The sequence below is a fragment of the Eriocheir sinensis genome, chromosome 35 (assembly GCF_024679095.1).
Source record: "Eriocheir sinensis breed Jianghai 21 chromosome 35, ASM2467909v1, whole genome shotgun sequence".
NCBI classification, from domain to species: Eukaryota; Metazoa; Arthropoda; class Malacostraca; order Decapoda; family Varunidae; genus Eriocheir; species Eriocheir sinensis.
This window is the reverse complement of record NC_066543.1, coordinates 12,032,295-12,056,893: the sequence shown is the minus strand read 5'-3', so window position 1 is coordinate 12,056,893 and position 24,599 is coordinate 12,032,295. Positions and strand designations below refer to the sequence as shown.

Genomic DNA, 24,599 nt, shown 5'->3' with positions numbered 1-24,599 from the left:
GGAGGTCAGCGCTTACTAGGACTTTCTCACGCCCAGACCAGCTTAGAAGAGTGTCATTTAATTTAAGGAGTAATTGTGTGAGGGGTTATTCCTACCTACACTCAAAATGCTACACTGGGTCGTGCTGGGGTGTTGAGGCGTGAAGGGGGGAGCGGCAGAGAGGGCGAGGCGAAGGTGGCAGGGAGGTCAGCTGGTGAGCGCGCATGACGCTCTAACGCGGCGCATTACCTCGGCACCAGCCTCGCAAGTTCATACTGAGATTTTCAAAAAATTGATTTTTTCGACCGTAAAAAGGACTTTCCACCTTAAAAGAAACATAACTCTCTCGAATCTAAACCGGGGCCGCAATCACCGTGTTCATAAGTAACATATTTGAATGGTTCACGGCCTCCCAACTCCTTTAATATTTATTTTGATTTTGATTTTTTTTCAAAGAAATTGATAAGAGAAACAGCAACACGTTATCACTACTCTGTTGTCATTTCCTTCAATACAACACGAGTAATTCTTTCAATTAATTCTTCTGTTACCACCGAAAGGGTCAACAACGAGTCACAATTACAAGTTTTCCTTCTCCTAATCTTTTTAACAACCTTCGGTGGCGTCACAACAGTTTCCCGTGAAGGTAGTTTTTCTTCCTTCTCTGTTACTACAACTTCATTCGTTTTATTGCCGGGCAGAATCTCCTTTGTTATCTCTGTTCGTTCTTCTTTCACAGGTCCATCGCTATTTTCTGAAACATTCCTACTCTCCACAAATGTTTCCTTGATGGTTTCATGTGAAGGTAGTTTTTCTTCTTTCTCTGTTACTACAACTTCATTCGTTTTATTGCCGGGCAGAATCTCCTTTGTTATCTCTGTTCGTTCTTCTTTCACAGGTCCATCGCTATTTTCTGAAACATTCCTACTCTCCACAAATGTTTCCTTGATGGTTTCATGAAGGTAGTTTTTCTTTCTCTGTTACTACAACTTCATTCGTTTTATTGCCGGGCAGAATCTCCTTTGTTATCTCTGTTCGTTCTTCTTTCACAGGTCCATCGCTATTTTCTGAAACATTCCTACTCTCCACAAATGTTTCCTTGATGGTTTCATGTGAAGGTAGTTTTTCTTCTTTCTCTGTTACTACAACTTCATTCGTTTTATTGCCGGGCAGAATCTCCTTTGTTATCTCTGTTCGTTCTTCTTTCAGAGGTCCATCGCCATTTTCTGAAACATTTCTACTCTCCACAGATGTTTCCTTGATGGTTTCAAGTGAAGGTAGTTTTTCTTCTTTTTCCGTTACTACAACTTCATTCGTTTTATTGCCGGGCAGAATCTCCTTTGTTTTCTCTGTTCGTTCCACATTATGAGATCCATCGCCAATTTCTGTATTATTTCTACGCTCCACAGATGTCATCGAAATGCTTTCCTGTGAAGGTAGTTTTTCTTCTTTCTCTGTTACTACAGCTTCATTCGTTTTATTGCCGGGCAGAATCTCCTTTGTTATCTCTGTTCGTTCTTCTTTCAGAGGTCCATCGCCATTTTCTGTAACATTCCTACTCTCCACAAATGTTTCCTTGATGGTTTCATGTGAAGGTAGTTTTTCTTCTTTCTCTGTTACTACAATTTCATTCGTTTTATTGCCGGGCAGAATCTCCTTTGTTATCTCTGTTCGTTCTTCTTTCACAGGTCCATCGCCATTTTCTGAAACATTTCTACTCTCCACAAATGTTTCCTTGATGGTTTCAAGTGAAGGTAGTTTTTCTTCTTTTTCCGTTACTACAACTTCATTCGTTTTATTGCCGGGCAGAATCTCCTTTGTTTTCTCTGTTCGGTCTACTATCAGAGGTCCATCCCCATTTTCTGTAACATTACGCTCCACAGATGTCATCGAAATGCTTTCCTGTGAAGGTAGTTTTTCTTCTTTTTCCGTTACTACAACTTCATTCGTTTTATTGCCGGGCAGAATCTCCTTTGTTTTCTCTGTTCGTTCCACATTATGAGATCCATCGCCAATTTCTGTATTATTTCTACGCTCCACAGATGTCATCGAAATGCTTTCCTGTGAAGGTAGTTTTTCTTCTTTCTCTGTTACTACAGCTTCATTCGTTTTATTGCCGGGCAGAATCTCCTTTGTTATCTCTGTTCGTTCTTCTTTCAGAGGTCCATCGCCATTGTCTGAAACATTCCTACTCTCCACAAATGTTTCCTTGATGGTTTCATGTGAAGGTAGTTTTTCTTCTTTCTCTGTTACTACAGCTTCATTCGTTTTATTGCCGGGCAGAATCTCCTTTGTTATCTCTGTTCGTTCTTCTTTCAGAGGTCCATCGCCATTGTCTGAAACATTCCTACTCTCAACAAATGTATCCCTGATGGTTTCCCGTGAAGGTAGTTTTTCTTCCTTCTCTGTTACTACAACTTCATTCGTTTTATTGCCGGGCAGAATCTCCTTTGTTATCTCTGTTCGGTCTACTATCAGAGGTCCATCGCCATTTTCTGTAACATTCCTACTCTCCACAAATTTTTCCTTGATGGTTTCCCGTGAAGGTAGTTTTTCTTCTTTTTCTGTTACTACAATTTCATTCGTTTTATTGCCGGGCAGAATCTCCTTTGTTATCTCTGTTCGGTCTACTATCAGAGGTCCATCGCCATTTTCTGTAACATTCCTACTCTCCACAAATTTTTCCTTGATGGTTTCCCGTGAAGGTAGTTTTTCTTCTTTTTCTGTTACTACAATTTCATTCGTTTTATTGCCGGGCAAAAGGTCCATTGTTTTCTCTGTTCGTTCCACATTATGAGATCCATCGCCAATTTCTGTATTATTTCTACGCTCCACAGATGTCATCGAAATGCTTTCCTGTGAAGGTAGTTTTTCTTCTTTCTCTGTTACTACAGCTTCATTCGTTTTATTGCCGGGCAGAATCTCCTTTGTTGTCTCTGTTCGTTCTTCTTTCACAGGTCCATCGCCATTTTCTGTAACATTCCTACTCTCCACAAATGTTTCCTTGATGGTTTCATGTGAAGGTAGTTTTTCTTCTTTTTCTGTTACTACAATTTCATTCGTTTTATTGCCGGGCAGAATCTCCTTTGTTATCTCTGTTCGTTCTTCTTTCACAGGTCCATCGCCATTTTCTGTAACATTCCTACTCTCCACAAATGTTTCCTTGATGGTTTCATGTGAAGGTAGTTTTTCTTCTTTCTCTGTTACTACAATTTCATTCGTTTTATTGCCGGGCAGAATCTCCTTTGTTATCTCTGTTCGTTCTTCTTTCACAGGTCCATCGCCATTTTCTGAAACATTCCTACTCTCCACAAATGTTTCCTTGATGGTTTCATGTGAAGGTAGTTTTTCTTCTTTCTCTGTAACTACAATTTCATTCGTTTCATTGCCGGGCAGAATCTCCTTTGTTATCTCTGTTCGGTCTACTATCAGAGGTCCATCGCCATTTTCTGAAACATTTCTACTCTCCACAGATGTTTCCTTGATGGTTTCATGTGAAGGTAGTTTTTCTTCTTTCTCTGTTACTACAACTTCATTCGTTTTATTGCCGGGCAGAATCTCCTTTGTTATCTCTGTTCGTTCTTCTTTCACAGGTCCATCGCCATTTTCTGAAACATTCCTACTCTCCACAGATGTTTCCTTGATGGTTTCATGTGAAGGTAGTTTTTCTTCTTTCTTTGTTACTACAACTTCATTCGTTTTATTGCCGGGCAGAATCTCCTTTGTTATCTCTGTTCGTTCTTCTTTCACAGGTCCATCGCCATTTTCTGAAACATTCCTACTCTCCACAGATGTTTCCTTGATGGTTTCAAGTGAAGGTAGTTTTTCTTCTTTTTCCGTTACTACAACTTCATTCGTTTTATTGCCGGGCAGAATCTCCTTTGTTATCTCTGTTCGTTCTTCTTTCACAGGTCCATCGCCATTTTCTGAAACATTTCTACTCTCCACAAATGTTTCCTTGATGGTTTCATGTGAAGGTAGTTTTTCTTCTTTCTCTGTTACTACAACTTCATTCGTTTTATTGCCGGGCAGAATCTCCTTTGTCATCTCTGTTCGTTCTTCCTCATCCATAACAACCTGTGTTTCCGTAGTCTTTGATACATTTCCGTGGGGCTTTACGTCAGTTTCTGTAGTCTTTTCAACGACTGTCTTGTTGCTGGTTACATGCCCCGTTTCATCTGTATCATCAAAGACTTTCCTTTCCACGGTCTTCATGGTGTCATTAGGGCCATTTTCCACCTCTTCGTCACCTTTTCCCCAAGGCTCCTCGGCGGCCTTCTCCAGGCTAGTGGAGGCCGCCCCGTCCTTTTGGACCCCGGTGGAGCCCGCACCCCCGGCCAGCGACAGGCTGCTGGCATTCAGATTCCCGAGGACCATGAAGATCGTCCAAACTACGAAGAGCAACATAGTTGTTGACTGAGAGATGATATTAAAAATAATTACGGTTTTGTGGCAGAAAACCGCTTTCGTCAGCTCAGGGATTGAAAACAGAATGGCCTCCGGAACGCCGACCAGCAGGGAGAAAAATCCTCTCGGGTCTTCCTCCGCCGCAGGATCCATTTTGGTAGAACAGGGAGAGTCGAACGAAAGAAAGCACACACACACACACACACACACACACACACACACGACGGCAAGGAATTGTGATATCAAGTTTGGTGTGTGTGTGTGTGTGTGTGTGTGTGTGTGTGTGTGTGTGTGTGTGTGTGTGTGTGTGTGTGTGTGTGTGTGTGTGTTTTAAGGAGGATGCGAGACTCAGGGGTCCGTTACAAGGATGGTTAACGTCACTTCACTTGGAACTTCCCCCTTTCCCCTTCCCGCTTCATCATTGCATCTCTCTCTCTCTCTCTCTCTCTCTCTCTCTCTCTGTTTTTTCTCCTTCCCTTCGCTCATTTACTTGCATTTCTTTGCCTCCTTCCTTCTCATAGCTGTGTTTTTATTCATCTTTCACCATTATCTTACTCATCACACTTACTATATTCTTTTTCCCTCTCCTCCCGTCCTACCTATGAAGAGTTATAAAGACTACGTATAGGAACAGACGACATAATTGCTCTTTCGCATAGTACACTGGTAGAGGTTCTGTTCGTCCCAAACTACTTTTTTAACTGGAGTGTTTCAAAGTCCATTTAATAATTTGTGTTCTTCCAATTGCTGCGATTTGCTGTTTGTTAGGAAGCTTTGTGACATGGTCGAAAGGGTGAGTGGAAAATCATCTGTATCTATCTATCTATCTATAATGGGGGCATACGCTGTAGCTGCTCGCTGAAGTTAGGGTTGAGTGAAGATCTGGGGTCGCTTCCCGCATCAGGAGAGATGATAGGAAGCAGCAAAGGCGTTAGGAAAGGAACATAAGGAAGAGGAGGAGGAGCAGAAGGAGGAGGGAAAGAGGAAGCCTGGATCACCTGACTCTTCCCCAATAAAAATACCTGTCCGCCACACACCTGAGCAGCCCGCCCGCACCTCCAGTGTATCAAGTGCTCCTCCCCCTCCTCCAGTATCTCAGATTGTTGTGATCTTGAAGGAGGGGAGGACAGAAAGTGGAGAAGGAAAAGGATGAAGATGAGAAGGAGGAATATGAAGAGGGAGGGAAGATGTAGGACAAAGTGGATGGTGCGGAAGAGGAGAGAGAGAAGAGAAAGAAGAGGAGAGAGAAGGAGAACAAGGACGAGGACGAGGAGGATAAGGTATTGGGGAGGACAGAAAGAGGAAAAGGAGAAGGATAAAGAAGTAAAGGAGGAAAATGAAGAGGGAGGGATGATGCAGGTCAAAGTGGATGGAGGAGAAGAGGAGAAAGAGGAGAGAGAAGGAGAAAGAGAGGAAGAGAAGGAGCACGAGAACGAGGACGAGGAGGATAAAGTATTAGTGGTAGTAATTTGAAAAGTGGAGTTCACTGATAAAGAAAGGAACAGATCGACAAAACAATAAAGAAAAAGTGAAAAAAAAGAAAACGAGGAACTAGACAATAACAATTAAAATAATAACAAAAAATAAACATGAAAACAACACAGAAAAAAACAAACAAACCCTTCCAATAAAACAAAAGTACAGAACAGAAAAAAAAAGAATTATAGATAGATAGATAAATAGATACAGAGAGAGATGCAACAAAGGACTCCACAATTGACAGGCCATCACCTCTGCCTCGCCCCGTCCACTTCACATTCCCTGCTAATGGTGTCCAGTGTCCGTTTCGCAAGGCACTGAAACGGGAGTCATGTGCCTTGTATGCTCCTCCTCCTCCTTTTCTTCTTCTTCCTCCTCCTCCTCCTCGTTTCTCTAGGTGCTTTTCCTCATTCTTTTCTTCTGCCTTATTTTTTTCTCTTCGTCCACTTTTTCCTCTTTATAATTTTCTTTTCCTGTTTTCTTTTTCTTACTTCTATTCTTCTTTCCTCCTTTTCCTCCTCCTTCATCGTCTCCTCCTCTTCCTCCTCCTCCTCCCCTCCTCCAGAATTATTTTTGAGAGATACAGATAGATAGATAGATAGATAGATAGATAGAGAGAGAGAGAGAGAAAGAAAGAGCGTGAGAGTGGGCTAGCGGTCGTCTTAGTGCATGTCCTCACACACACACACACACACACACACCTGACATCCCTAGTGAGGCATGAGCGGCGTCCAATTTTCGCCTGTGATTCCCCCCTCAGCGGCACAGGCGAGTAAGCCCGTGACAGAGTTCAGTGGTGATCGGATCGCGGATGAGCGGCGGATTAATCTCTGCATGCACTGAAGTGGCGTCCGTGCTGCACCTTCCCAAACCGGATCATATATGTGTTTTTTTTTGTGTGTGTGTGTGTGTGTTTTTCCGATGCCTCCGTCTTTCCCCTCTCTTTCGTTCTCTTCCCTTCCTTCTCTTTCTCTTTAAGTTACATTCTCCTCTCTTTCCTTCTCTCTCTCCGTCTCTTTCTCTTTGTTTCTTCTTTCCTGTCCCTTCTTTTTCCTTCTCTTCTCTTTTCTTTCTTCTTTCCTGTCCCTTCTTTTTCCTTCTCTTCTCTTTTCTTTCGCTTTGTCTCTTCTTCCCTGTCCTTTCTCTTTCCTTCTCTTTCTTTCTGCCTTCCTTTTCCTCTCCCTTCTCTTCCTCCTCTATGTCAATTGATAAGATGATTTTCAGGGTGATATTCGCTCACCTATTCGACCAGGCTTTCGTGGGAATTTTCAGCATTTTCATGAGTAGTTTTTAGACCCTGATGGTAATTTGACCCTTCCTATGTACCTGGAACTTAAAAAAGACACTCATTAGAACCCGACTGATCTCCTTTTTGACCTTTGGAAACTGTTGGTGTGAAAGGTGGAGGCGTCTAAAAATCCATCCTTTAAACTTCTAAATACGCGTACAGGGTGAGATCAATAGAGGTCGAACACTTGCAACAGCTCACTTTACCACAGCCCCGCCCCCCTTTCACAAGCAACTTAATAATAATCGACACATTATCTCCTGGCTCTAAGAACTGTTCATCCTCACTTATATAAAAAGCTTTTGCAAGTGTCAGCGAGTCACGAAGAAGCGTTCACAACACCACTCGGGAAATAATTCACGGTAATTGCGCATAATGAGGTCAGCTGATGCGTCTCACACCAGGAAATCAGCCAAGTGTCAGCGCACGCATTCTCACACTTAGCTTTGACGTGACCATTATTTTGTCCTTCACACATTGCTATTCAGGACTTATAGGTTGGTATTGCAAGACACTTTCGCTTCTCACATCAGCGATTTCAAAAGGTCAGAGGGAGGATCAATCAGGTTGTATTGAGTGTTTTTTTAGGCTCAGGGTACAGAAGAAGGGTCAAACTATCACCATGGTCATAAAACTATTACTGGAAATGCTCATAACTCCTGCGAAAGCCTTGTCAAATATGTGTAAAGAGGGGGTCAGTCGAGTTCTAATGAGTGTTTCCTTAGGTTCATGGTACAGAAGAAGGGTCAAACTATCACCATGGTCATAAAACTACTACTGGAAATGCTCATAACTCCTGCGAAAGCCTTGTCAAATAGGTGTAAAGAGGGGGTCAGTCGAGTTCTAATGAGTGTTTCCTTAGGTTCATGGTACAGAAGAAGGGTCAAATTATCACCATGGTCATAAAACTACTACTGGAAATGCTCATAACTCCTGCGAAAGCCTTGTCAAATAGGTGTTCTTGGGCGGCGAAATGTCTTAAAATACGCCCCATAATGTCCATTACTATCACTGTTTAACTTCAAGGCGCATGACTGACTTAGGAATCTTCTCACGCCACAGCTGAGTCACAGAAACATTGACACCTGCACCAAACACCTCCCGTCAGAGTTTCAAACTGCGTCGCAAAATATTATCCTCAGCCGTGGATAAAATCGAGTACCAAAAGTGAAAATCGCCTAGGCAAGCACTTAAACTATTACTTCAACGGTTAAGCCCACAGTACTTTTTTTACAGCAAAGGAAGCAGCTCAAGGGATAAAAAAAAGAATAATAATGAGAAAAAAGCGCGCTAAACACTGCCCCCTATTAAAAAAAAGGAGTTCAGAAGCGAGGTCAGTTTCAGGAGGACAGGCAACATGACAACTACTCTTTCTTTTGTCGTTAAACAGTTGACAACCATAATCATCCACGCCATTACTCTTAACTTCGCTTTCTGACTCAGTTCATCAAATTAAACCAGTCCTTCTCTTTCTTGTGGTTTGTTTGAAGTAGCAGTGCGTTGCGTGAACCTCTTACATCGTTTGTCTGCATGGGTCTCGGTCTGTCACCTTTACACAAGACAAAGGAGTGGGGAGCAGCACGAGCCTCAGGGAGGGACGCCTAAACCCAGTACCAATCAGCGTTGCCAGAGCGGGCGGCGGCGGCGGCGGCAACTTATTAACCGAACTCCACTAACGAGCCGAGAGTACATAAAAGGCGGACACTCGAGGCTCTTCAATCCCGAACATACCTTAAGGGGCTATTACACTGGGCAAATTTTCCGCGGCTCTTCAGTCAAACTACGATTTCCGTCAGCGTGGTTCTCATTTGTTTCTTGTTATTGACGCTGATGATGATGGTGAGTAATACCGTCGTCCTTCGGGGAAATCTACCGTAGCTTTGCAAGATCTTGGACACGTCAGAAAACCACGGAAATATAAGGACCACGCCAGCGGAAATCGGGGTTTGACTGAAGATCCACGGAAAATTTGCCCCGTGTAACAGCCCCTTAATACATTTTAGTCTCTTCCCTCCGCCCGGCGCCGCGTCCTCCCTCCCGCGCCCCCCTAAAAACAATCCCCAACCCAGAGACTACCAAGATACATTAAGCTTCGTCCTGCAATTAGTTATCTACCGTCTACCTCCCCCCTTCACCCACCAGTGTCTGCCCTCCCCTCTTCCCTTCCCCCTCCCCTACTCCCCCCATCATAACCCCCAGTAGCGGCCCAACTTAATGCGGTAGACTTGATTCCCCTCCTCCCCCAGCCTGACCCCCTGTGGTAGCCTCCCCCCCCCCCTGTGGTAACTCTCCCTCTCCTGCCGCCTTAAGCTCACAACATCTGCTCCTCTCCCCCTTCCCTCCTCCCCCCCACGCCCCCCTCCCCCCTCTTACCTTCCAGCACTCCTCTTGACCTCATTTAGCAGCATCTACTCCCCCTCGTACACCCCCTCTCACCATTTGAAGCCTCCAGCAGCTGTCCTCCCTCTCTTCGCTGCCCTCTTCCTCCTCCTCCTCCTTCCTCCTCCTCCTCCTCCTCCTCCTTCTCCCTTTCTTCCATCTTCCCAAGCTTATGTCGAGGTTTCCGGAGGGAGTTCGAGAAAATATAAACCCCGGCCGATAGTCTTACGGATATTAAGGAAAAAAGAAAAAGGAAATTAAGTAAGTTTTGGGAGGAAAAAGCGCGTGGTAGCTTCATTTCTATTCTTTTACTTTTCTTTCTTCTTCTCCTTCGCTACTACACATATTTCATCTTCTTTTCTCCTTATCATTCTTGCTCTTTTCTTCTTCATTTCTATTCTTTTTTTTTTTACTTTTCTTTCTTCTTCTCCTTCGCTACCTCACATATTTCATCGTTGTTGTTTTTTTCCTGCCATCCTTGCTCTTTCTTCTTCATTTCTATTCTTGTATTTTCCTTTCTTCTCCTGCGCTACCTCACATTTTTCATCGCTTTTTTGTTCCTGTCTTTCATGCTCTTTTCTTTTTCTTCATTTCTTTTCTGTTACTTTCCTTTCTTCTTTTCCTTCGCTACCTCACATTTTTCATCACCATTTCTCCCCGTCATTTTTGCTCTTTTCTTCTTCTTCGTCTGTTTTCTCTTTTCACCTCATTTATCCATTCTTCTTATTTCTTTCTTTCTTTTCAGGTGAGTTTCGTTGACGCCGTGCTGGGTGAGGACTAAGAGGAGAACGCAGAGGAGGAGGAGGAGGAGGAAGGAGGAGTGGAAAAGTAAGTGAAAAAGGGAGAGGAGAGGAAGGAAGAAAGAAAGGCAGGAAGAGTGAGGTGTAAGCGACAGGGAAAAAAGGAAACAAATATAAATGGAGGTGGAGGAGGAGGATGAGAGAGAGAGAGAGAGAGAGAGAGAGAGAATTACATAGAATTACATAGAAAATCAGACCACACAGACCCCATGGTCCAGACTTGGTGGTCTGTCCTTAAACCTAAGTGATTTTACATTAATCAGAAGACTCCAAAACGTTGCATTTCTGCTCTAGTTGATATTAAGTTGAAGGAAGAAGACTTATTTTGAAGGAGTCAATCGTGTTACACTGGACCACTGACGGTGGAAGCTTATTCCATTCTCACTACAACGTTGGTGAAGAAAAATTTGGTGCAGTCTGAATTTACTTGTCTACATCTGAGTTTTACGCCATTGTTCCTCGTGCGCAAAGTGTCATCGATCATAAACAATGTTGATCTGTCTACATTCGTGAAACCATTAAGTATTTTAAAACATTCGATCAGGCGACGTTTCTCAAGAGAACATGTTAAGGGTTTCGTAGGATTTGTTGCGCAAGGAAGGATCATTTTCGTTCGACGCTGAACACCTTCTAATTTAGCAATATCCTTTGCATGGTGGGGAGACCAAAACTGTACCGCATATTCCAAGTGGGGTCTGACTAAACTGTTGTAGAGCAGAGTATTACATCTTTATTCTTGAATACAAAGTTTCTTTTAATGAAGCCCAACATTCTGTTCGCTTTATTTGCTGCATCGATGCATTGCTGTGAAATTTGAGGTTTGACGCGATTTTGACCCCAAGTCTTTGACGCATTGAACGCTTTGAGTTTAACGCCTCGCATTTCGTATTCGAACTTCTTATTCCTCGTTCAACTTGAAGGACCTGGCACTTGTCTACGTTAAAGGGCATCTCCCATCTATCCGACAATCCTCTTGGAGGCTTTGCCTGTCTTCGTCAGTGAGAACCGAGTTGCCAATCTTTGTGTCGTCTGCAAATTTACTAATGCGGTTATTGAGTCCAACATCCACGTCGTTAATGTAAATAATGAAGAGCACTGGGAGAGAGAGAGGGGGGGGGATAATTGATCACAGGTAAATCACGGGAGTCATTACAGGTACATTAAGGTTCACGGAGACGAAGGTGTGAGGCTGACGGACGATCATGACGCGCACACACACACACACACACACACACACGCAGTTCCCCCACCCACCCCACCCATCCACCACACATACAAAAAAAAATGTGTTCAAGCAAAGGGAATGTAAATTGATGTAGACTTTTTTGGAGTACATCATTTGTGTCGTATGAAAAATAAAAAACGGAAAAATTATCTAGTCAGGCAATGAAAGCACTTGATATATCTTCGTAACATTACGCCATTAATATTTTTCCTCGTCAAGCTTCTTTTTAACGTTATGGCGTGTAGAGGAAGGACTTGTGAAATGACTTTGCGATATTTTCCTAGTGTGTATATTTAGGAGAACATGTTTGTATTCTTGTCGAGCTAAGCGGTTTGTTCCTCTTTGTAAGCTGTGAGGCTGGTGTTATTTTACGATGTCGCACGAGTCTTACGTCATATTCAAGCAACGACAGTAGGAGTAAAAATGATTCAGAAAGTTTATCACACGTTCGTCATGAAAACATTTTAAGCGAACGAGATAAAAGAATTTACATTGACTTTTTTCCGCTGCATTCTCCACACACACACACACACACACACACACACACACACACACACACACACACACACACACACACACACACACGCCTGGCTCACTAACAGGCTCATTCATGTCATGTACACGCCTGACTGCAGTTATAATACCAGTTTCCCATTGTGCTGTTGCCCACGGACAGAGTTTTTTCCTTTTGTCTTGATAAAACTGAATGTGTGTATGTATGAGAGAGAGAGAGAGAGAGAGAGAGAGAGAGAGAGAGAGAGAGAACACGACCCTTACACTTAGTTTTTTTTTTTTTTCTGAGTCATCGTGAAACTAATGATGGAAAGTATCTGGCTTGAAGGACAACTTATACCTTGTCGACGGACGCCGCTAGAAATAGAGAATGTGTGTGTGTGTGTGTGTGTGTGTGTGTGTGTGTGTGTGTGTGTGTGTGTGTGTGTGACATTATTTATTCATGTGAGCTTACCAATTAGCTTAACAATATGGCCTACGAAATTACCTTATACCCTCCATTATTTTATGTCGACCTGTCTGTTTGTCTGTCTTTGCCTGTTTATCTGTCTAACTGTCTGTCTGTCCATTTAACTCATCACCCACTCCGTTATGCAATTCTCCCCGTCTATAATACTCCATGCCTATTATTTTTCTGTCTGTCTGCCGTTCTGTTTATATTTCTTTCTAACTGTCTGTCCGTTTCACTAATCATCCACGCCGTTACGCAATTCCCCGGTGCATAACATTCCATGCCCATTACTAGCTGCCTGTCTGCCTGTCTATCTCTGTCTATCTGTCTGTCTAAACTATCATCCACACGTTAGCCAATCCTCCCCCGTCCCTAACACCCCCAGGCCATAGCACTGAAAAAGCATCACCACTTGCATAAGGCGATCACAGGCTTGGCTAATAACACCAACGCTCCTCGCCTCTCCCAGCGCCTATTCATGACACTCACAAAAGCTAAACAAAAATAATGGTCTCATGACGCGCGCTGACAGAAATAAATGGCTTCGCACGAATGGCAAAGAATAAAAGTGGGGAAATTTCAGTAGACGATGAAGTATTAATAGCTTAAAGGGATTACCAGAGAAGGAAAAAAGAAAGAGGATGGAAGTAAAGCCTCATTGACGTTGTGATATTAATAGGCTTTACATGAATAGCATAGCAGAAAAAAGAAGAAAGAGGATAACAATAATGCCGTGTTGAAGCAATATTAATAGGGTCACACGAAAAGCAAAGAAAAAAAGAAGAAAAATGATTACAAAAATGCCGTGTTGAAGTAATATTAACAGATTTCCACGAATAACAAAGAAGAAAAAGAAGAAAAAGGATAACGATAATGTCCTGTTGAAGTAAAGTTAATAGGGTCACACGAATAGCAAAGAAGAAAAAAGAAGAAAAAGGATAACAAAAATGCCGTGTTGAAGTAATATTAACAGCTTACCAAGAATAACAAAGAAGAAAAAGGATAACAAAAATGCCGTGCTGAAGTAATATTAACAGCTTACCAAGAATAACAAAGAAGAAAAAGAAGAAAAAGGATAACAAAAATGCTGTGTTGAAGTAATATTAACAGCTTCCCACGAATAGCAAAGAAGAAAACGAAGAAACAAAGTAAACAATAAAATCCTCTTGCCGAAGTAATATTAATGAACTCCCACGAAGAGCAAAGAAGAAAATGAAGAAATAAGAATGAAAATAAAGCTCCATCGATGTTTTTAGCAATAAGAAAGCAGGTCAAGGGCAATAATAAAAGAAAAAAAGAAGACAAATAAGCCTGCTAATCACCACCCCTATAAAAGAACTATCGTGTATATTTGATGTGTTAATAAAAATGCCTTCACACGAATAGCAAAAGAGGGAAATGAAATAAAAAAAATAATTAAAAGAAAACATGTAAGGCTTTGGCGTGTAAGTATAATTTAAAAAAACTGTACGTAAAATTTTGGCGTGTAAGTATTAATGGCTTCACACGCAGAAATAATGACAATATAAATACAAGTGGAGAGCCATTACGTGATATGCTCATTAATCCTTTTTTTTCCTCTCTTTTTTCCTCCTTTATCGCACCTCTTCCCTCATCCGCCTCCACTTCCGCAAGAAAAAGATATTAGCGAGGATTAATTCCCGACGTCTTCAAATAAATGGTTTCATAAGACTTTCTCTCTCTCTCTCTCTCTCTCTCTCTCTCTCTCTCTCTCTCTCTCTCTCTCTCTCTCTCTCTCTCCCCCCCCCGGTGGTTATACATGATAAGTAAGCGGTTGGCAGTAATTACGATAAAAAAGAAAGTGAAGATGAGAGAGAAGGAAGGAGGGGGATACAGGGGGAGAAAAAGGAGTGTTGAAGGGAGGGAAGTAAGGAGGGAGAGAGGAAGACAGGAAGGAGAAAAAGAGGGCATACGGGGAAAGGAAAGAGAGATGGATTGGAGGTGTTGGGTTGAAATGAGAGGAAAGATGTGAGATAAGTGGAAAATAATGTGATGCAATGAAGGTGGCTAGGAGGAGGAAAGGAGATGAGAGATGGAGAGGGAGAGAGAGAAGAGATGAAGAAGAGGGATGTTATTGGAAGCTCTACCTGCATACACACACACACACACACACACACACACACACACACACACACACACATGAACCCAAACTTTTATTTTATCTTAATCAGCTTTGATCATGACCTAAAGGAAGGGAAGGAAGGAAGGAAGGAAGGAAGAAAAGAAAGGAAAGGAAGGAAGGAAGAAGGAAGGAAGGGAAGGAAGGAAGGAAGGAAGGAAGGAAGAAAAGAAAGGAAAGGAAGGAAGGGAAGGAAGGAAAGGAAGGAAGGAAGAAAAAGAAAGGAAAGGGAAGGAAAAGGGAAGGAAAAGAAAGGAAGGAAGGAAGGAAGGAGAGAGAGAGGAGAGAGGACGAAGTGTGGTATTTTAGGGTAAGTGAAATTAATGGGCAAGGCATTTACTCCTGCAGATTGAAGCTCACCCATCCTCTCTCTCTCTCTCTCTCTCTCTCTCTCTCTCTCTCTCTCTCTCGCACGCTTTCAATCTTTTCCTTTATCTATCTCTATCTATCTGTCTATCAGTTTAGCTATTTATCTAACTGTCAACCTATCACCTTTTTTATAAACAACAACTGATTCATATTCCCGCTGAATTTCATAGTTTTTATTTTCGAATGCATTTATAACGCAAACGTCAATCATTATGGTCGCGTGTTATTTTATATATTCTACTGTTACATATATTCTAGTATTTCCCTATATTGTTTTCCTGCCAAAGTCATTCGGTCTGCTGGCAATGTTGTGATGGGGTTGCGAACGGAGTGCTTCCATCGGTATAACTATTCAAGCTCCTGTCAGCCACACGCGCGGCCGCTCTCCTTGACGAGTTGTTGCTCCACGCGTGTAAACGGATTACGGGCTGACCAGTGATCGAGGGCCTGAGCTCCCTCGGCGGCGGTCAGGCGGTCAGGCACAGACACACACGATGCACCCTGCCCCAAAGAACAGTGTGTCTTCATGTCTTTATTACATTTGATCCTTACTAAACAGATAAACCAATTCATCTATTTTATCTCATATTTATCGCGATATTTCTTTCGATATCCATTAAATCTATGTTTCTTTTTTATATGCCTATCCATAAAATCTATGTTCCTCTTATATGCCTTCCCAGTGTGAAAAAGACAGTTCATTTATTTTATTCAATATTTATCGCTTTCTTTCTTTCGATATCCATTAAACCTATGTTCCATTTTTATGCCAATGGAAAGAAATCAAGCACTGAGCACAAAACATTGAAAAAAACTGCAACGCGACGCTTCCTTGAGGGGAACAGAAGAGACAAAGGAAAGATGCCAAACAGAAAGATCACATTGAGTTCGCGTCTTGCCCTAAAATGCTCCTGGCAGGAATAATAAATAAAAATCTCCCTCCTAATAAGTGAGGCAACTAAAAACGGAAAAAAGGGAGAAAATCAGATTAAAGGGCTGGCCGAGGTGAGTGTTAAGGTTATGGCAGCACCCGTGGCTAACGCATAATCAGGAAAAAGTGTTTACAAGCTCTGGCGATTGCAAATTACAGATCCCCGCCGCCGGCCATAAAAACGTTACCCTAATGGAAAAAATACACGACCTGAATTACTCGCCTCGTGGAAATATGAAGCTCACTAACCCGTAAATAACTATAAATTAAACGAACGACAGAACAAAAACAAAAAAAAAAAAACATAACGTGAAACTAATGCTCCCGTGATTATTAACAGGAGACAAAAATACTCGTAAAAAATCCATTAAAAAGTGAATAAGCATCAAATAACAACATTTTACCCGAGAGAGAGAGAGAATATTCTTTAGGGAGAGAGGTGTAACTCATTCCTTAACACTGACACAAATTTCCCTCCTGCCACTCCTCATCCAGCGACGCCAATCGTACTCAAGTTTAATATAAGTTATTACGATGAATTTTGTCACTATAACTTTTACGGTGCCAGAGAGAGAGAGAGAGAGAGAGAGATGTAGAGTGACCGTGAAAGCCGATTAGAGTAATATTACCCTCCTGCCTATTCAGCATAGTTACCCCTTTTTCCGCTTTCCTTCCCTTCCCTTCCCCTTGTCCTCTCGTTCCCCTTCCCTTCCCTTCCCCTTGTCCTCTCGTTCCTCTTCCCTTCCCTTCCCCTTGTCCTCTCGTTCCACTTCCCTTCCCTTCCCCTTGTCCTCTCGTTTCCCTTCCCTTCCCTTCCCCTTGTCCTCTCGTTCCTCTTCCCTTCCCTTCCCCTTGTCCTCTCGTTCCCCTTCCCTTCCCTTCCCCTTGTCCTCTCGTTCCTCTTCCCTTCCCTTCCCCTTGTCCTCTCGTTCCTCTTCCCTTCCCTTCCCCTTGTCCTCTCGTTCCTCTTCCCTTCCTTCCCCTTGTCCTCTCGTTCAACTTCCCTTCCCTTCCCCTTGTCCTCTCGTTCCTCTTCCCTTCCCTTCCCCTTGTCCTCTCGTTCCTCTTCCCTTCCCTTCCCCTTGTCCTCTCGTTCCTCTTCCCTTCCCTTCCCCTTGTCCTCTCGTTCCCCTTCCCTTCCCTTCCCCTTATCCTCTGTTTCCCCTTCCCTTCCCTTGTCCTCTCGTTCCTTCCCTTCCTTCCCTTGTCCTCTCTCTTCCCTTCCCTTCCCCTTATCCTCTCGTTCCTCTTCCCTTCCCTTCCCCTTTGTCCTCTCGTTCCCCTTCCCTTCCCTTCCCCTTATCCTCTCGTTCCTCTTCCCTTCCCTTCCCCTTTGACCTCTCCCCCCTTCCTTCCTTCCCTTATCCTCTCGTTCCTCTTCCTTCCCTTCCCTTTGTCCTCTCGTTCCCCTTCCTTCCTTCCCTTGTCCTCTCGTTCCTCTTCCCTTCCCTTCCCCTTGCCCTCTCGTTCCTCTTCCCTTCCCTTCCCCTTGTCCTCTCGTTCCCCTTCCCTTCCCTTCCCCTTGTCCTCTCGTTTCCCTTCCCTTCCCTTCCCTTTGTCCTCTGATTCCCCTTCCCTTCCCTTCCCCTTGTCCTCTCGTTCCATGTCCCCTTCCCTTCCCCTCGTCCTCTCTCCTTCCTCTCCCCCCTCCCCCTCTTTTGCCATGCTCTTTTTTAAAACGCCGTGTTCTTGGTTTACTGCTAATTAGTTTATCGTCTTAATTTTGCTTATCCGTTTTTCCCCGAGTGGTTTATTTTTTTAATTTAATTTTTGCTTCTTCTTCCGTTCTCATTTTTACTTTATATTGCTTTTCCTTTTTGTCTGCTCTTTCTCTTATAATCTATCTGAGTATTTAACTTTCTATCAATCTCTCTCTCTCTCTCTCTCTCTCTCTCTCTCTCTCTCTCTCTCTCTCTCTCTCTCTCTCCACATACACACACACAAAAATATTTCCAACTAACAACTTTAGCTTTTCATATATAAAACACCATCACCATAACCATCACCATCTTCATCATCATTATCATCATCATCATCATCATCCTCCCATTACTCTTAAGTCAACTGCAGGACAAAAGCCATTCCCGACACTCCCCTTGCTACACTTTTATCATTTTAGCTTAAGTTCCTCTCTCATTGTTATTCATTTTCTCACTTCCTTATTCTTCCTTCCCCTCTCCTTGACCTTTCCTCTGACCACAATTTATTTTCATTTTTCTTTCTCCTGAGTCACTTTTTACCACTGTTTATTTTTCCTTCCTTGACCCTCACTTCCTCCTCCTCCTCCTCCTCCTCCTTATCTTCCTCCTCCTCCTCCTCCTCCTCCCTCTGCTGATTTTTCTATTATTTTTTTCTAACTCATTCTTCTTCTCTTGTTCTTCGTTTTCTTTTCCATATTTATCTCTTTTATCGTACGTTTTAATTTTGTTTACCATTTCCTTCCTTTTAACTTCTTTCCCACTCACCCTCTTCTTCCTCCTTCTCCTCCTTCACCTCCTCTTAACCACTTCTCTTCATTTCTATTCAGTCTGGTCTTCCTCCTCCTCCTTCTCCTTCTCCTCCTTCTCTTCCTCCTTCTCCTTCTCCTCCTCCTCCTCCACAATACTTCTTTTTTCCTCGAAGAGCCAAAAAGATAACCATTGCAAAGGATCCTCTCGAGTGCTCCTCCTCCTCCTCCTCCTCCTCCTCCTCCTCCTCCTCCTTCTCCTCCTCCTTCTCCTCCTCCTCCTCCTCCTCCTTCTCCTCCTTATGTCCATTCACCTCTTCCTCCAAAGACCACCTCATACCTAAATTCTCTCTCTCTCTCTCTCTCTCTCTCTCTCCGGAAAAAATAATAAATAAACATAACCCAAATTTTTGCCTCCTCACTAATGTGTTAACGAGGAGAGTGGAGGAAAGGAAAGGAAGGGGAGAGAGAGGAAGGAAGGAAGGAGGGAAGGGGAGGGAGGAGGGGAAAAGTCTTGTCTAGCTTATGATCAGAGTATATGAAAGGGGTGCGAGGGGGAGGGAAGGTAAAGGAGGAAGGAAGAAGTTTTACGAGGGAGGGAGGGAGGGAGGGAGGAGGTGATGGAGAAGGCGAGCTGGTGAGGGAAGAGTTTTTCGTGGCCTTGAGAATGAAGGGACTTTTTTGTATATATGGTGAGTATGCAATAATTCTCTCTCTCTCTCTCTCTCTCTCTCTCTCTCTCTCTCTCTCTCTCTCTCTCTCTCTCTCTCTCTCTCTCTCTCTCTCTCTCTCTCTCTCTCTCTCTCTCTCTCTCTCTCTCTCTCTCTCTCTCTCTCTCTCTCTCTCTCTCTCTCTCTTCGCTTACATGTAATTTAGAACGCTTCATCACATGCAAATCTAATAAACAAATGCAAATTAGCCTTTGACGCCGCATAAAAAGGACCTCCATGTGCCACACAGAGCCGCGCCACAGTCAACTAATCACGTCCAAAGCCAACTAAAAATTATTAATCAATCCGCGTCCACAACCGCCACCCTCCCGCTCCCCATCCGCCCCCGCCTCGCTGCCGCCGCCGCCGCACTGAATTACGGGGACGTGCTGTGGGTCTTTTCTTTTTCTTAGTTTCGTACCAAAAGAATAATACAATAAAGATGCTACACACGGTTGTTATTAGATACCTGTGTGCCCCCAACTTTACCTTTTCCTGTTGTACTTGAATCAAGGCGTACATTTTGTATGAATGACATTTACGTTATTTAATTTCATGTTCCATTAGCAGAGGTAATGTATAATTTACTTTACAAAATCCCAACATCGAGTTACACGGAAATACCCTGTAATCCCTGGGAATTAAACCTTAACATTGCGCAAAAAATCGGCCAATGTTATGAAATAATTATTATGATATCCAATATGCACGAAATCTGAGCCAGCGCGGCCTAAACAATACACAAACGTAGCCTGCTTTGTGAGTGACTTTGTTGTGTTAAACTTCCACATTATGTAAGAAAATCTTCTTTTCCGCCAGTTCGGTTTTTACATGTTCCTAAATTGGTGAAGGACGAAGCTGACATTGTTACCAAAGTCGAAAAAACACGAAGTCTGAGGTTTTGCTCGTCACAAGCCATTGGTATTCCGGCAAACATGAATATCAATGAAGGACCTCCAATGCGCGACGAGCAAGAGCCGTCCAGCAGCCTCCCGGAGCCTGCAAACCCTCGACCAACGCCAAACACCAACCGGGGGAACTCAAACAAGCACATCCACAGCGTCCCGCCAATCAGGGACAGGAACCGAAAATCTTGCCCGGCCTCACACACGAGTCTCAGGCCAATCACACACAAGACCCCGAGGACCGCCGAGCAACTCCCTCCAGGTGCCGTGGAACTCAGAGCCAATCAAAAACTCCTGATTAACCTCACCCACGATTCGCAAAACTTCACAAACCAATCACAAGTAAGATCGGAAGAGCCGCAGCTAACCACAAATCAAGAAACACCACATCCAAAAAAAAAAAAAAGTCATGCCCAGTCATAAATAGGAATAGATATGAAAAACGGTAAGCTCAGTACATCCCCGGATTAATGTTGACACTAAGAGAGAGATAAAAAAAAAAAAGGTCAACAAAAGCGTGTGACTCGTGGCAGCGAGCGAGGCAGAGTAATGTCTTTTTAATGCGAGGTGTGTAAATGTCAGGTGCTCGGCGGTCCACGTTATTTATCGGCTCGGTAAGTCTAGTGGGCGTCTCATTATGTGTACAAGTTGAGGGCTTGTTAGCGGGCAGACTCGTGTAATAATAGGGTAAAGTTGCTTAATTAAGGAGAATCCGTGCAATTATCATCATTCCCTTGAACCCCACGAACTTCACGGACCCTCAACCCTCCCGCCAGCCGCCCTGTCAGCCACAAACCCCCAAACTTCCAGTCCGCCACTTGGTCAGTCATCCGTCCGTGCACCCCAACAAATGATTAAAACATATATTCCACTCCTCAGCCACCCAGCAGCCATGCCAGCCAGGAACTTGTCAGAAACACCATTCCAGCCACCCAGCCGGCCCTGTCTAAGAAGCCAGCCAGTAAAATAACCAGCAAGCTGTATTCCGCCCCTTAGCCAATCAGCCAGCCACTCAGTCAGCCAGAAACCTGTCCAGACCACTCATCGATTCGACCACTCAACCCCTGACATAGTAACACACACTGCTAATCACTCAACACACGTTAAATCAATCAGCCAGCTATTCCGCCATTAACCAGCCCCGGTCAGTCAGTCAGTCACTCCGTCACCCAGACCACTCAACCGCTCGACCGCTCAACCCCGTAACTAGTCACCCACAAAATCTATCACTCAACACACGGTCCATTAACAAGCCACCCATCCAAGTACCCCGCCCCTCAGTCAGTTAGCCAGCCACTCTGTCAGCTGGAAACGACAAAACCACTCTTTCACTCGACCACTCAACCCACACCTAGTCACCCACACCGCTAATCACTCAACACACGGCCAATCAATCAGTCAGCCACGGCAGTCAATCGAATAATTTCTTAACCCAGCCAGTCAGTCACCCAGCCAGTCAGTCGGTCAGCTCGCCAGACATCCACTCACGTCAGACGAGTGCACTGCGACACTTTTGTTTTTCTTCCGTCGAGGCTGAGAGACCCGTTAAAAATATCGACGTCCGTCATTAATCCTCTCGGTGCCCTGGCAGGGAAAGGCGTGACGTGAGGACCTGCCGGATCACGACGAGGAGCCTTCAGTGTTTGCAGGTGACGGAGAGGCTGAAGGAGGGAGAGAAGGGAGGAGGAGGGCGGGGATGACGATGGGAAGAAGCAGAGGGAACGAGGAAGAGAGAGAAAACAGAGAGGTAGAACATAAGAACATAAGAACGTAAGGAGTCCACAAGAGGGCGGTTGGCCTATACAAGGCAGCTCCTGTAATCCTAACCCCACCTTACCTTACTATCCATGAATTTATCTAACCTCATCTTGAATGTATCTATGGTATTGGCACCCACAACATGACTGCCAAGTCTATTCCATTCATCCACGACTCTACCGGTAAACCAATTCTTGCCGATGTCTTTGTTCAATCTGAATTCATCTAACTTAAATCCATTGCTACGTGTCCTACCTGGTTCTTTAACAACCAAAACTTTATTGACATCCCCTTTATTAAAGCCCTTCATCCATTTATAAACTTCGATCAGGTCTCTGCGCAACCTTCGCCTTTCTAGAGAGTGTAGTTTTAAATGCTTCAGTCTATCCACATACGGCAAGTTTCTCACCCCCTGAATCATCTATGTCATCCTCCTTGTACAGATTCCAACATCTTGATATCCATTCTGTAGTAGGGTGACCAAAACTGAACTGCATATTCGACATGACGTCTAACAAGTGCTAAGTAAAGTTTGTGAATGACTTCAGCGCTCCTATCGCTTACGCTCCTTGAGATGAAACCCTGTACCCAGTTCGCTCGATTTTTAGCCTGAATGCATTGAGCCCTATGACGGAGGTCAGCGCTCACAAAGACTCCAAAGTCTCTCTCACACCCAGACCTGCTTAGAGGAGTGCCATTTGAGGACACATACACACACACACACACACACACACACACACACACACACACACACACACACACACTTCCAATGTTTCACCTTCAATCTATGACCTCATGTTCCTACTTACAAGAAACACGACTCACTTTTAAACGCTCATCTTCATCGTAGTGTCCCTTCTGATCACCACAAGTTATACACGCAACGCCGCCGCGCCGCCCCCGGACACACACACACATACACAAACACATACAAAAAAGTCACAATCACTAAAGGAACCACCCTACCGCTGGGACGACGCGCGCCGCTCTGAGACAGGCAGGGATGACGTCATGGCCCCGATATCTCCCTGTTCATGTTTTGATAGTGTTTAGCGGCTATGCTCTGATCCCTTTGATCGAGATGAGGTAATAATTCAACACACCGTACCCTTTGGTCGTTGTTAGTGAGTGAAGGGCATTGTTTGTGTAGTTTTTCGAGGAATGTTGAGGTTACTCCGCCCTCAGTGACGACAGCGGCGCAGCGCGAGGCGTATCACACATATTTATCGTAAACATTTGAACTTAATAAATCCAATCAAACTAAATCGAACAGAACCTGAAATAATAAACAAAAAGAACTGATGAGGATTTCAAAAACTATCAAACTTCAGTCTACAGTAATGAAGCTCTTTGCAGTTGGGACGATCATCTTGGTGCTGGGGACATTGGGTGAACGAAATGGAGAGAGAGAGAGAGAGAGAGAGAGAGAGACGAATAGATAGATATAGAGAGAGGACAAGCTAAAGGAATGATAATAAAAATAAAATAAGAAAAAAGACTGCACGTAAAAAAAAGTGGAAGTAGAAATGGAAAAGGATTGGGGTAAGTGGAATGGGAAACGGAGAGAGAGAAACAACAGGTGGAGGAGGAGGAGGAGGAGGAGGAGGAGGAGGAGGAGGAAGGGGACGAAAGCATAACAGAAGGAAAAATTGGAAAAGGAAAAAGAAACAGTGGTGAGGGAAGAGAAGGAAAGAAAGAAACATGACAACCAGAAAGAGGAATAAATGGGAAGGAAAGGAAACTGGAAAGAGAAAGAGAAAACGGACAGGAAAAGCGAGGAAAAGAATATGAAGAGGAGAGAATAGAAGGGATGAAGTATAGCATGGGGAAGAATAAGGGGAGAAAAAGGAGAATGAGAGAAGGGGAAGACCAACAGAGAATCAGAGGAGAGCAAAGGGGATACACATGTAGAAATAAGAAATAGAAAAGTAAGGAAAAGAACACGAGAAGAAGAAGATTGCAGGAAAAGAAAAAAGGTAAAAAAGGGGAAATGTAAGAAGGGGAAGACCAACCAGAAGAGGAAAGGAGATACACATGTAGAAATAAGAAATAGAAAAGTAAGGAAAAGAACACGAGAAGAAGAAGATTGAAGGGAAAGAAAAAGGGTACAAAAGGGGAAATGAGAGAAGGGGAAGACCAACAAAGAATCAGAGGAGAGGAAAGAAGATAAATATGTAGAAATAGAAAATAGAGAAAAGAGGAAAAGAATTTGAAGAGAAGATCCAAGGGAAAGAATATGGAGAAATAAAGAGGAATGAAGACCAGAGAAGAGAAGAGGAGCAGCGACGATGAATCAGAGAAGAGAAAAGAAGCGATACAAAAGTAGAAATATAAAATAGAAAAATGAGGAAAAGAATATGAAGAGGAGAGGATAGGATAGATGAAGTATAAAGTGGGGAAGGATAACCGGAGAGTAAGGGGAGGAAGCGGGGAATGAGGGGAAGGAGAGGGGTGACAAGAGGATCAGAGGAGAGGAAAGAGGGGATGCACAAGCAGTTTCCAGGAATGCCTTTGAACCAGATGGAGAGGAAAAAGGGAAGAGCAGGGAGGAGGAAAAGGCGGATGAGTGCGAGTGGAAGAGTGATGAGAGGAAAAAGGAGAGTTTACGGGAATGTGTAAAGAAGATGAAGAGGAGACGAAAAGGATGCAAAAAAAAAAAACTAAAAATGCGATGTGAGAGAAAAAGGAAGAGATGAAAGGAAGAGAAGAGAAGGATGCAAAAGAGGAACTAAAAAAACGTTGAAAGAGATAAGAGAAAGAGAAAAATGGACTAACGAGAGAGAGAGAGAGAGAGAGAGAGAGAGAGAGAAGTAGAGCAC

The 24,599-nt window shown here is 43.6% G+C and overlaps 1 protein-coding gene across 50 annotated transcripts; it reads left to right on the top strand.

Annotated features, from left to right (window-relative positions):
• Positions 1–418: 418 nt before the first annotated feature.
• On the top strand, positions 419–4,426 carry LOC127007407 (mucin-3A-like). 50 transcript variants are annotated; one of them, XM_050878341.1, is made up of 9 exons: positions 421–877; positions 1,350–1,415; positions 1,575–1,667; positions 1,827–1,889; positions 2,049–2,207; positions 2,367–2,684; positions 2,844–3,320; positions 3,480–3,797; positions 3,957–4,426. In XM_050878341.1, exons 1-9 carry the CDS (start codon positions 769–771, stop codon positions 4,397–4,399), a joined length of 2,046 nt encoding a protein of 681 aa, XP_050734298.1. In that variant the 5' UTR covers positions 421–768; the 3' UTR covers positions 4,400–4,426. The 50 variants fall into 50 exon arrangements, 46 of the variants coding, with proteins under 46 accessions (XP_050734326.1, XP_050734325.1, XP_050734337.1 ...); XM_050878342.1 differs by lacking the exon at positions 1,350–1,415 and adding an exon at positions 1,191–1,256; XM_050878369.1 differs by lacking the exons at positions 1,350–1,415; positions 1,575–1,667 and adding an exon at positions 1,098–1,190 and having other exon boundaries at positions 419–625.
• The last annotated feature ends 20,173 nt before the right edge of the window (positions 4,427–24,599 follow it).